The sequence below is a fragment of the Rana temporaria genome, chromosome 5, assembly GCF_905171775.1.
Source record: "Rana temporaria chromosome 5, aRanTem1.1, whole genome shotgun sequence".
NCBI lineage: Eukaryota > Metazoa > Chordata > Amphibia > Anura > Ranidae > Rana > Rana temporaria.
In genome coordinates this window covers 411616910-411631067 of record NC_053493.1, presented here as the reverse complement: position 1 = coordinate 411631067, position 14158 = coordinate 411616910, and the positions used below count along the sequence as shown (strand labels likewise).

The 14158-nt window shown below is 50.5% G+C and overlaps 1 protein-coding gene across 1 annotated transcript in view; it reads left to right on the top strand.

Annotated features, from left to right (window-relative positions):
- LOC120941350 (serine/threonine-protein phosphatase 6 regulatory ankyrin repeat subunit B-like) overlaps positions 1-14158 on the top strand; it is a 148204-nt gene that overhangs the window by 25089 nt on the left and 108957 nt on the right. The window contains exon 7 of the mRNA XM_040354688.1: positions 13306-13407. Within this exon, the coding sequence (XP_040210622.1) occupies positions 13306-13407 (102 nt within the window). The remainder of the gene's footprint in view (positions 1-13305; positions 13408-14158) is intronic.

Here is a 14158-nt window from a genome sequence, read left to right as displayed (position 1 = left end):
ACCAATGAAGGATCAGGTTGCAACAGACTTGGGTTTTTGTGATTGTCACACCAGAGGGTAGACAATAACATAATAGATACAAATAAGACAAAGTACAAATAAAATATTTTGGAGAAATCATGAAGTGTATCAAATGTGAAAACAAAGACAAAAACTTACCCGAATATAGTCCTTCTGCAGGACTTGAATAATGGCACAGCAAGTGTCCGGAATTATGTGTCCCAGAGCCTGGGGAGAGATCCCAGTGGTAAACTTGATGTCCTGGAGGCTTCTCCCTGTGGCCAAATAACGCAAAGTGGCAATGAGCCGTTGCTCTGCAGAAATAGCAGGCCTCATACAGGTGTCCTTCTTGCTAATATATGGGGACAGCAAGTTTAGAAGACGCTGGAAGCAGGCATCTGACATCCGAAGATAGTTCCGAAAATCATTCGGATTATTTTCTTGCAGCTCCCTCCGCAAAGACATATGGGAAAATTGGTCCCGATGAAGCAACCAATTTTTGGTCCAAACAGTCCTCCTCTTCCTGGTCCTGGTCCGGGCTTGAGCAATAGCCAGAACTCCAAGACCATAAACAGCCCGTTCTCTCGCTGGATTCCGCAACATATCGTTATCGAGCGAATGCACGCAAAGTAACGACCAAAAAGGCACGAAAATGGAAATCGGGAAAGCACTCACACGAAACGTCAACTAACTATATAGTAGCTGATGGAACGCAACGCGTGACGTACGAAAATTGAACTTCCTCTTTGAATCGCGTGGCCGTACGTTAAAACGTCACTACGTTCGTGTTGGTTGCCGAAAAAGTCCGAGTGTGTGTATGCTATGGGTGTGATCGGACAAATCAATTAAGTCAAAAATCCAAGGGAAATTTTGTTGGATGTCCGACCGTGTGTACGAACCTTAACACTAATACTCCTTTTAATCTCAGCACCAATCTTCTCTGTAATCCTAATGTCGCGTACAGACGATCGGACATTCCGATAACAAAACCGTGGATACATTTCTGACGGTCACACAAATTATGTTGGAAATTCTGAACGCCAAGAACGCGGTGAGGTACAACACGTACGACAGCACTATTAAAGGGAAGTTCAATACCAGTCGTGTTAGAAGAAGTTTGGTAAGAGACGATTTGCGCTTTTCAGTCCGTTACAGCGTAACGAATCTGCAATCTCCATTACGAACGCTAGTTTTACCAGACCGAGCGCTTCCGTCTCATACTTGATTCGGAGCATGCATGGAATTTTGTGCGTCAGAATTGTCCACACACGATCGGAATTTACGAGAACAGATTTTGTTGTCGGAAAATTTGAGAACCAGCTCTCAACTTTTTGTTGTCGGAAGTTCCAACCTTGTGTACGCGACATTACACTAACCCTCCCTGTAAACCAAACTCACATTTTCCATGCAGCCCTAAACACCAACCTTTTGAAACACTAATCCTCTCTTTAATCCCAACACTAACCCTTACTTTAACCCTAACTCAAATCTTCCCTGCAACCCCAACACTAACCCTCCCTGTAATTCTAACCCTAATCCTCCCTGTAACCCTAACATTATTTCTCCCTGCAACCCTAACACCACCAATCCTCCCTGTAATCCTAATAACCACCCCCCACCTGTAACCCTAACACCACCAATCCTCCATGTAATCCTAATAACCACCCCCCCCCCTGTAACCCTAACACAAAACCGCACATACGGTCTCCCGTGAATAAAAACAGCCACTGCAGAGTGGGAACAGCTGTCCACACTCCCCTAATCCGGGGCTGGGTTGCAGATATGGGGGGGAGCTGAATAATCCTCTGCCCCGATGCCAGCGCTTCAGCTGGTAGGGACTGTAGGCTGGTAGGGCTATGCATTTGGGGAGGAAAATGTACTTGCCTTTCTCCTGGTGTAGTTACCAGCCGCTGAGAAGGTATCTTGCAGGCACTCTCTATCTCTTTTTCTGATGCTGTGCAGAGGCCAACAGGACTCTGCCCTGTAGCCAGCGCTTCTGCTAGGGGGACATATACAACGGTAGAGTTCAGCCGCTGGAGAGGGGGGAAGGGTTTTCTCCCCTCCTGGTTCTGAGACCAGCTGCTGAGGCGACTTCTGACAGGGGCTGTCTCCCAAGCCCTCCAAAAACATACTGAGGGATGGGCAGGGGCCAGCGGAACTCTGCCTCGTAGCCAGCGCTTCTGCTGGGGGGATTGAATATTGGGGTAGTGTCCAATTGCTGGGGAGGGAGAAGTGCTTCCTCCACTCCCGGTGGGAATATCTGCTGTTGGGGAAACGGCTCTCTCAGACTCTACGGTTCCAACTCTTTTTTCTGATGCTGGGCAGAGGCCAGCGGAACTCTGCCCTGTAGCCAGTGCTTCTGCTTGGGCACCGGATGCAATACTCCATCCTTGCTGCTGATCACTATTTACCAGCCTTCCAGCACCCATCTCAACTCCCCCTTCTGAGGCCTTTATGCTATTAGCTTGTCTCGCTGCCTGGGGAACCTTCGATGCATTCCGGCATTCTAGCACTCGCAGTGCCCTCTGTATCATCGCCGCTTCATCCATTGCGGTTAGGACGGGAAAACGCAGGGGCACCCCTGACTCCATTTGCTTCGCGTCTTCGTGACTGTCCGCTACTTCTCCCGGACAGTCCCAGGCAACGGGAGCCATGCCAGGCTGCTGATCACCGTCAAACAGTCGCTTGTAGGCAATCTCAAGCTCCCATTCCTGCTCAACCAGGAACTCCAATTCCTCCAGGTCACACGCCTCTTCGGGGAGGTCCAGGATGTTTTCCAGCCGCCACTCCTCATCGCTCCCAAAGTCTTTATCTCCGTACCTTTTTTGATGGAGCAGCCCCACGCCGCTGTAGCCAATGCCTTCTGTCGGGCTGCCATCTGCTGTACTTGGCCACAGTTGAGCCGCGAACCACCGGAGGGCTCTGTAGCTGGCGTCCAGCTTCATCTCCTCCCGGACCAATCTTCCGAGCTCCGCCTTCTACTCATCTGGCGGTCGTTCCCTCAGGAACACCTCTCACGCACGGTACTGCGTCCAGTACATCTCTGTGGAGGAGGGAAGGATCTTTCCCTGATGGTGCTGCACGTGGCTTAACGTTTCATGCCAGAGTTGCCGGCGGGTCACATCCTCCCAGCCGAGCATGGTGTGCTCCGTCGCTGGTCCCCGATGTTGCTTCTGCATGCCTTGCAGCCTCCTCCCGAACTCTGCTCTCATGCTGGCCAGTCCCTGTATCACTCCTCAGCGGCTGCCCGGATCTTGAATTCTGGTGGTGGTTTGGATGTCCCGGACTGCAGGAGACGTCCCACTGCTGCCACCACTGTGACGGATACCCCAGGTGGGCACATCCGCGAGACCTGTGTCTCCTGTCTTCCAAACGCACCCGCAGCCTGCAGATTCGCCATAACCAGCCCTTAACCCCTCAATCACGAGACAAGCCACACAGGTGTTGAGGGTTAAACATGCAGAGCATAAACTGTTTATTAAATACAAGACATACACTTTTACACACAGTTAGGGACACTCCCCTTAGCTTTGTCATAGAGGGGAGGGGGTAGGGGACAAGGAACAACCAATGGGAACAGAACACTTGTACATTGAGACTACAGATAAACATAAATGGATTATGGTAAACAGGCAGACTCTCAATCCCCTACGGAGAGATGTCTCCAGTCCAGACCATTGTCTATGCTATGTGCCATTTACCAACACAATTAGACACAGCAACAAGAGGGGGGGGGGAGTAGGTATGTAGCATTACATTACATTATCTCAATGCCAGTCTCTTTTGGGCCATAATCTGTGGGTAGGAGGCCCGCCCACAGTTCCTTCCAAAACACACAGTGACAGTGGGTTCTGTCACAACATCTTTTTGTCTTAGGGAAGGTTTTATTATGGTGGTTAAAGCGGGGTATCCACTACATTTTGCATTTTTTTTAAGTATGTCTGTTTTCTAATCATTTTAGCTGTACACATAGGGTCACTTACTATTGCTAAATGCGCCGCCGTTCCGCAGACTTCTTACAAATGAACACTTTATATTCCGGTGTGCTGATGGTTGTCATTTTGCTTGTGGGCATTGTGAAGCCCACAAGCAATTACTTCCTGGATTTCTCTGGAGACGAATCAGAAAGCGCCGCCCGTCCCACCCCAATCTCGCGCAAGGCAGCATCAGCGCCGCGCCATCAACCACTTGGGTTGCCATGACAACGAGCTGCGGAAGTGCACGCGATTCTTGCACAGGGGAGGCGCACGGCATCATGTGTCATCATTTCCCAGGAGCATTAGCGATGAGAGGAGCCGAGGGAGCTGACGTCAGGATCCTCGGTGAATAGGAAGGCAGATTTCGTGGGACCGCATAGCAACAGGTATTTCAAGGTGAGTAAACATTTTTTTTTTTGATGGAAACTCCACTTTAACACTGGTTACTGGAGGACTTTTTTTTTTCTTTTTAGCCCAGCTTACTATACCTTCTGCTTCTACTGTATGTGTGCACATGTCTCCACCTAGTGGTCATATTCAAATTCACACCTTAAAATAAGATGCAAGAGGCATGATTTTTCTGCTTATTTCTTTTAACCATTTTAGAGGTTCACTTTGATAAAATAACGTAAAGTTATTTACAGGGCTCACTAAATACATTCAAAAATATATTTATATATAGTAAAGATTTACCCATGGTGCCAGCTTTTATTTTCTACAGGTATAAGGCTGCATTTTTAGTTGGTGGGTGGAGGTCGGAATGTTAGAGTCCTGGATTTTAGTGCAAACTTTGCTTTAATCAGTTGGAGATGTAGGCCCAGATTCACAAAGCACTTACGACGACGTATCTCCAGATACGCCGTCGTATGTACAAATGTGCGCCGTCGTATTTATGCGTTGAACCAGAAACCAAGATACGCCTAAAAATAGGTGTCATGAATATGCATCAAGTCTGTCTGCCTACCTGATCTCCATGTGTTCATTAGAGGCAGATCCTGTTCTGGTTTCCCTTTTTATCACTTCCTCTTCCTGTATGGCTCCACCCTAGTCCATCCCAGGAAGCCTATATTAACCTTTGCTCTACAGGTCTGCAGTGCTGTTCAACAGTGTTCCTATGCTTAGTTCCTGTCTGCAGTGTAATTGCTAGTTCCTGTTTGCAGAGTGCTACGATCATCTTTCCGTGTACCGTTTTGGCTTGTCCCCGACTTCCTTGTCTGCCTGTGCTCCTGACTATTTGCATGTTCCACGGTTATCCTTGTCTGCCTGTTGCCCTGACCTCGGCCTGTCCATCACCACTGTTTGTCCTGCTGGCTGCTTCCCCCTTCTCCCTGCGGAGTGTGACTTAAGGAATCCCGGGAACACGACCTGGACCCAGTTGCGGCCAAGACCATCCCTACTGTTGCGGTACCTCTCTTCCCGAGCTCCAAAGTACACGAACCGCCGCTAACCGCCGAAGTGCAATAGGTTCCAACTGGCAACTCTCTCCATACACCGTCCTTAGTGGCCAGTAACCCAATCCCCTCCAGTAACAAGACCAAGCTCCATTATGAGGGTAAAACACGAACTCATTTACTGTGGGCTACCCGCCCGTATTTATGCAGGTCTCCCACCTGGTGGACACTCCCCTAGGGGACCAGATGGGAGACTGAAATAACAGACATTAAAATCTATAATTTTATAACTGCCGAACATTTTATATTCATATAACGTATCCCCAGATAGCCTGGAACTGAGGGCATATTATTTATGCAGGTCTCCCACCTGGTGGACACTCCCCTAGGGGACCAGATGGGAGACTGAAATAACAGACATTAAAATCTATAACTTTATAACTGCCGAACATTTTATATTCATATAACGTATCCCCAGATAGCCTGGAACTGAGGGCATATTATTGGGGAATAGCGCCCAGATCCCATCCGCATAGTCCGATCGCCTCGTGGTCGACATACGAATGGGCGACTTCATGTAAAACGGCAAAGCAGACGAACACAATATGTCCAGTATACGGATGGGTCCGTCACATGGCTCCCTCCTTGTGGAACACTCCGGCAGACCCGGCTTGACCCTTTGGCGGGTCAACTTGGGGATGACCGGACGGAGAAGGCGTAGAGACGTCTGTTTGCCGAGATAATCCATCCGCATTCCCATTCTGCTTACCGGGTCGGTAGCTGATGGTGAAATTGTAAGGCTGTAGTGCCAGACTCCACCTCAGCAGTCTGCCATTGTCTCCTGAGACCCGGTTAAGCCAAACTAGGGGGTTGTGGTCCGTAATGAGGGAAAATTCTTGTCCGTATAAATAAGGACTCAATTTCTTTAGTGCCCAGACCAGGGCTAAACACTCCTTCTCCACTGCCGCATAACTCACTTCCCTGGGTAGTAGTTTTCTGCTGAGATACGCGACAGGGTGCTCCCCTCCATCTTCCCCGACCTGGCTTAGCACAGCCCCCAGTCCATACATGGAAGCATCTGTATGGACGAGAAAACGTTTGTTAGGCACTGGGGCAGCCAGGACAGGGGCATTCACTAGAGCTTGCTTCAGGGCCCGAAACGCGGCTTCACAAGCTGGCGACCACAGGACCTGCTTAGGTAAGTTTTTCTTAGTCAGGTCCGTCAAGGGCTTGGCCACCGTACTGTAGTCGGGGACAAAACGTCGGTAATACCCTGCCGTCCCCAGGAAGGCTAGCACTTGGGTCTTGGTGATAGGTGTGGGCCAGTTAGCTACCGCCTCGACCCTAGCTGGCTCTGGTCGCTGGGTCCCACATCCTACCCTGTGACCCAAGTACTGCACTTCTGCCATGCCTAAATGGCACTTATCTGGCTTCAAGGTCAGGCCGGCGGCCCGAATCTTGTCCAGCACCACCCCCACGTGGACTAAATGGTCTTCCCAAGTCTCGCTGTAGACCGCAATGTCATCCAGGTACGCACACGCGAAGTCCTGGAAGCCATCGAGGAGTCTATCCACCATACGCTGAAAGGTAGCCGGAGCATTCTTCATTCCAAATGGCATAACCTTAAACTGGAATAGGCCAAATGGGGTGACGAAGGCCGACTTAGGGATAGCATCCTCGGCCAGGGGGATCTGCCAATAACCCTTGCACAGGTCAATGGTGGTCAGGTAGCGCCCCCTGGCAATGCGGTCTAATAATTCGTCTACCCGGGGCATCGGGTACGCGTCAGTGGTGGTCCGTTCGTTGAGCCGCCTGTAATCTACGCAGAACCGGGTGGTCCCATCTTTCTTAGGCACCAGGACTACAGGCGAGGCCCAAGGGCTGTCTGACGGCGCGATAACCCCCAGCCGAGTCATCTCCTGTATCTCCGTCCGCATTTCCTCTCGGACTGCTTCAGGGATACGGTATGGGGGTTGTCGTAGGGGGTTCTGTCCGGGCGTCTCGACTTTGTGCATAGCTAGTGTGGTGTACCCGGGTTCTTGGGAGAACGTCGCCTGCTTCTCCCACAGAAGCTGTCTTGCCTGTACCTTCTTTGCTGGGTTTAACCGGTCTCCTAGCTGCACAAGGCTCGTAAGGTCCGTCTGGGGATTCCTCTCTAACAAGTCAGGTAAAGGTAAGTTCTCGGGGTCATCCGTAGCTGGGGCACAGACTGCCGCAACATCTTCTGGTCGCTCCTGATACTCCTTTAACATGTTCACATGAAAGGATCGCTGGATCCCTTCATCTGAACAGCTGGCTATAAGGTAGGTAGTATCACATATCTGCGCTAATACTTTATACGGGCCCTGCCAAGATGCTTGCATCTTGTTTGCCTTCACAGGTTTGAGCACTAGAACCTTCTGCCCAACCTGGAAGACCCGCTGTCGGGCGCCCCGATCGTACCACCGCTTCTGTCTCCCCTGGGCCGCCTGGAGATTTTCCCTTACCATCAGGGATATTTTCTCCATGCGGTCCCGGAGTTCCAGGACATATGGTACTATGGGGGTCCCTTCTTGCTCTGTCTCCCCCTCCCAGTGTCCTCTAATGAGATCTAGGGGTCCTCGGACCCTTCTCCCATAGAGTAACTCAAAGGGGGAGAACCCAGTAGATTCCTGGGGCACCTCTCTGTATGCAAATAGCAGATGAGGCAGGAATCGCTCCCAGTCTCTGCAAGTGTCAGTAAAGGTCCTCAGCATCTGTTTGAGGGTACCATTAAATCGCTCGCAGAGGCCGCTAAGCAGCAGTTTAATGCCGCACACCTTCCACAGTTGCTGGGTGAGCACAGCGGTAAACTGAGTTCCCTGATCAGAGAGAATCTCCTGAGGGAACCCGACCCTAGTGAATATCTTAACCAGGGCATCAGCTACTGTCTCTGCCTCGATATTAGACAGCGCTACTGCCTCTGGGTAACGTGTGGCATAGTCCACCACGGTAAGAATGTACTTCTTACCGGAGGGGCTAGCCCTGGCCAGTGGACCTACAAGGTCAACGGCTATGCGGGAAAAGGGCTCCCCAATGATAGGCATCGACTGAAGCCTAGCTTTTGGGTGATCTCCCCGCTTTCCTACCCGTTGACAGGTGTCGCACGTGCTACAATACATCCGCACGTCTCGGTTCAAATTGGGCCAGAAAAAGTTTTGTGTGATCCTATGAGCTGTGCGGTGGGAGCCTAGATGGCCCGCTAACGGCACATCGTGCCCAATCCGTAAAATCTCCTGCCGGTACTTGGCAGGTACCACTAGCTGTCGCTTGTGCGGAGGGGTGCTCGGTTTTTGGGACGGTCTCGGGATCCTGTACAGCCTATCCCCCACCCACTCGTAGTGCTCCCCATCTACTCCTTCCTCCCCTGAGTCGGCCCTGGCCCTGTACTTCGCTAACGTCGGGTCTTCCCTAGTCTCCCTTCCGTACATCTCTGGGGTATCCCAACCTAAAGGGGCCGGATCTAACATACACGTCGGGGTAGAGGGTCTTACCTGGGTCGCAGCAGCAGGTGGGCCGGCTTCGGTGGCACGGGTCTGGGCCCGGGTCGTGACAGCGTCTACTGCAGCGGGGCCCATGGGAGTATAGGCTGAAAGGAGGGGAGCCAAGTCATTGCCAAGGAGGACATCGGCGGGTAAGTCTTTCATAACCCCCACGTTCACTTGTCTAGCGCCCACTCTCCAATCCAAATGTACCCGGGCAACGGGTAGTCGGAACACGGCACCTCCGGCTACTCGTACTGCGACCGTGTCCCCGGTATGTTGGTTCTCGGATACTAGGTGCTTCTGGAGTAAAGTCATGGTCGCACCGGTATCCCGTAGGCCACTGACCTCCTTCCCGTTGACCTTGACACACTGTCTGTGGTGCTGCCTGTTATCTCGGTGGGCCGCCTGAACGGGGTCGGCCTCATGCAGAATACCCCAGCATTCTTCTTCCTCCACACAGTGAGTTGCGGGGAGAGGTGGTCGTGGATTGGCCCCTGGGGGTCTCTTCCAGGACTGACTTTGGTTGGCATTGTTCATCGGGCACTCCGGTCGCTTGTGTCCCAGCTGATTGCATAGGTAGCACCGACTGGGTTGGGAGTATTCCCGAGAGTTAAACCGGGGTGAGCGGGGATACTGGGTCGACGGAGGGGGTGCTGAGGGCCGATTCATAGGGGGTTGGTAAATAGTAGCTGCTGGCTTGTATTCCACCCTGGCGGGAGCCTTGGTGGCTGAATTGTCCAATTTTCGGGCATCCGTATACTCATCCGCCAGGCGAGCTGCTTCATGGAGAGTGGAGGGTTTACGGTCCCTTACCCACTCTCTGACCCCTGTTGGTAATTTGTCGAAGCAATGTTCCAACAGAAACATCTGTAGCACCTCCTCTCCGGACACAGCCTGGCACCCCGCCATCCAGTGTGCGGCGGTGCGGTGCACCTTACATGCCCATTCAACGTAGGAGTCCCCAGTCGTTTTTACTAGGGTTGTCCAGATACCGATACCAGTATCGGTATCGGGACCGATACCGAGTATTTGCGGGAGTACTCGTACTCGCGCAAATACCCCCGATACCTAAATAGAATACTTTCCCCCCCCTTTACCCCCCCGCCGCTGCCGCCGCATCGCGCCGCCGCATCGAGGGACATGGCTAGAGGGACATTGCTGCATATGTGAGGGACATGGCTAGAGGGACATTGCTGCATATGTGAGGGACATGGCTGCATATGTGAGGGACATGGCTAGAGGGACATGGCTGCATATGTGAGGGACATGGCTAGAGGGACATTGCTGCATATGTGAGGGACATGGCTAGAGGGACATTGCTGCATATGTGAGGGACATGGCTAGAGGGACATGGCTGCATATGTGAGGGACATGGCTAGAGGGACATGGCTGCATATGTGAGGGACATGGCTAGAGGGACATGGCTGCATATGTGAGGGACATGGCTAGAGGGACATGGCTGCATATGTGAGGGACATGGCTAGAGGGACATGGCTGCATATGTGAGGGACATGGCTAGAGGGACATGGCTGCATATGTGGGGGATATGGCTGCATATGGGGGGGACATGGCTGCATTTGGGGACACATTTAAAAAAAGTATCGGTATTCGGTATCGGCGACTACTTGAAAAAAAGTATCGGTACTTGTACTCGGTCCTAAAAAAGTGGTATCGGGACAACCCTAGTTTTTACAGTGTCCCGGAACCTCCTTCGGTATGCCTCGGGTGTAACGGCATACCGGGAGAGTAGAGCTTCCCTGACGGCCACATAATCCCCGATCTCCTCGTCAGGGATGGCCCGAAAAGCCTCACTGGCCCGGCCGGATAACTTGCCGGACAATATAGGGATCCAGTCCTCCAGGGGTACCTTGTGCAGGGCACATTGCCGCTCAAAATCGGCAAGGTACCCATCGATCTCTCCTTCTGTCTCACTGAAGGCTTTAAATGCTGCAAACGGCACCTTCTTTCTTTCCCCCGTGTCTGCTGTGACTGGGGCTGCTGCAGTGCCGCTTTGGCGTAGCAGGTTGGCCTCCACAGCGGCTTGGACTTGGGCGATAATTTCCGCAGATGGGTTGGGACCATAATGGGCCAGCCTAATTCTTACCGCCCGGTCAAATCTCTCTTCTTCGGGGGTTCTGTCGTCTGGGCTGAGTCCATTGGTTCCCTCTGCTGCTGGTACTCCATCCATTTCCAGCAATAATGTGATAATGTCCCCCTTTTTGAGGTTACTGGCCTGTCCGCCTCTTTGCTCTAATAAATCCTTTAAGGTAGCTCTTCTCAGGTTTTGGTATTGCAATTCCATTTGGTCCTGGTTGTAGTGGTTTCTTTGGGCGCTGAGGTTCATCCCGTCGCTTGCCACCAGTTGTTGCGGTACCTCTCTTCCCGAGCTCCAAAGTACACGAACCGCCGCTAACCGCCGAAGTGCAATAGGTTACAACCGGCAACTCTCTCCATACACCGTCCTTAGTGGCCAGTAACCCAATCCCCTCCAGTAACGAGACCAAGCTCCATCATGAGGGTAAAATACGAACTGTTTACTGTGGGCTACCCGCCCGTATTTATGCAGGTCTCCCACCTGGTGGACACACCCCTAGGGGACCAGATGAGAGACTGAAATAACAGACATTAAAATCTATAACTTTATAACTGCCGAACATTTTATATTCATATAACGTATCCCCAGATAGCCTGGAACTGAGGGCATATTATTGGGGAATAGCGCCCAGATCCCATCCGCATAGTCCGATCGCCTCGTGGTCGACATACGAATGGGCGACTTCATGTAAAACGGCAAAGCAGACGAACACAATATGTCCAGTATACGGATGGGTCCGTCACACCTACCATCAAGGGCTCTGGTGAATACAAAACTGGGTCTTAGACTCCGCGCCCTGGGTGATCTTGGGTTACGCTTCCTCCCTGCCAGCAGTAGTCGGCTATAGGGTTCACTTCCCTGTGGTGCATCCCTGACCCCTACAGGGTGCACTTGTCACCGGGCCACAGGTGACCTGACAATAGGCTTCCTCCGACCGACGTATCTTCCCTACGCCGACGTATCATGGGCGCATATTTATGCTGGACGCCTGTGGCGCTCCCATTGATTTTCGATTCAAATATGCAAATGAGGGAAATACGTCGATTAACGAACGAACTTGCGCCCGGCGCATAATATACGCGGTTTGCGTAAGTCGTATGTCCGGCGTAAAGTTATTCCCCATATAGGAAGCGCAATCCATGCAAAGGTATGGACCAGGGAACAGCCGTCGTATCTTTTGTTGTTTACGTTGTACATGAATATGACTAGGCGTAGGTTACGTTCGCGTCGTAGGCAGTGATCTGGCGTATCTTAGGGAGTAGTTCCGACTTGATTCTGAGCATGCGCTTTGGATGCGTCCACGGGACGGCGCATGCGCCGTTCGTTATTCGTATCTTTATGGCACTCGGCCCATCATTTGCATGGGGTCACGCCTCATTTGCATGGCTCACGCCCACTTCCACTTACGACGACTTACACCTAAGAAACCCAGCGCAGATTTGGTGGCAAGAGCTTTGTGAATTCGGTACTTGCCTCTCTGCGCTACGTCGGCGTACCGTATATGAGATACGCTACGGCGGCATAAATATGCACCGATGTCTGTGAATCCGGGCCATTACTTTTATCCTACAATCTCTGAAGTCTTGCCCACATATTATACATTTCTCATATTGCAATAGCATGCCGTAGTAATGTACAGAGTATATAAAAGTAATTATATCAATCCCTAATACCCAGGAGCTTACACTCTAATGTGCCTTATTACAGGCATACTTAAGCCTCGTACCCACGATCGGATTATCCGACGGGAACTGTATGATGACAGGCTGTTGTCGCAAAACCCGACCGTTTGTACGCTCCATCGGACAATTGTTGTCGGGTTTCCCGCAGCAAATGTGGGATAGCGTGCTTTCAAATTTTCCGCCAACAATTGTGTGTTGTCGGATTTTCCTGATTGTGTGTACACATGTCTGTTGGACAAAACACGCATGCTCAGAAGCAATGCTCACCAAAACACAACGTTAGCAGAAGTTGCTCAAAGGGTTGTCGCTAAAGAGCTTAAAAACCACATTGTTTCATGTTTGTTGGCCGACAATTCTTTGCCAAAGCCCTTCAGACAAAAGTCCTACGATTTGTCAGATGGAAATCCGATCGTGTGTACGAAGGCTTAAGGCTGATGTGATCCAAGTCTATGTAACTATGTTATATATTTATGTTAAAACAGCACAAGGGCACACTTTGCACAAATCTTTATACAAAAACTGGTAACTGCACCCTGAACTCAAGTGCTGCAAGGCAATAGTGCTAATCACTAAGGTCCTGTGCTGTGTGTGACTACACGAGTGCATTGAAAGGAATGGAAGCTGTCAAGCGGTTTGCTGATAATTGTGTCTCTGCAGATGGAACGGTCAGCGCTGCACATCGCGGCGGAGAGAGGGAACACCGCCATAGTGGAGAATCTCACTGACAAGTTTCATTCGAATGTTTTGGCGCGCACCAAGGCAAGTACCGTATTTATCGGGGTATAGTGCGCACCCCAAGTTTAGAAGGGACGTTTAGTAGCCCAGGGTTTAGCTTTTAACCACTTAAGACCCGGACCTTTAGGCAGCTAAAGGACCTGGCCAGTTTTTGCGTTTCTGCACTGTGTCGCTTTAACTGACAATTGCGCGGTCGTGCGACGTGGCTCCCAAACAAAATCGGCGTCCTTTTTTTCCCACAAAAAGAGCTTTCTTTTGGTGGTATTTGATCACCTCTGCGGTTTTTATTTTTTGCGCTATAAACAAAAATAGAGCGTCAATTTTGGAAAAAATGCAATATTTTTTACTTTTTGCTATAATAAATATCCCCCAAAAATATATAAAAAAATGTTTTTTTTCCTCAGTTTAGGCCGATACGTATTCTTCTTCTACCTATTTTTGGTAAAAAAAATCGCAATAAGCGTTTTATTAATTGGTTTGCGCAAAATTTATAGCGTTTACAAAAAAGGGCATAGTTTTATTGCATTTTTATTAATTATTATTTTTTTACTATTAATGGCGGCGATCAGCGATTTTTTTTCGTGACTGCGACATTATGGCGGACACTTCGGACAATTTTGACACATTTTCGGGACCATTGTCATTTTCACAGCAAAAAATTCATTAAAAATGCATTGTTTACTGTGAAAATGACAATCTCAGTTTGGGAGTTAACCACAAGGGGGCGCTGCAGGGGTTAAGTGTGACCTCATTTGTGTTTCTAACTGTAGGGGGG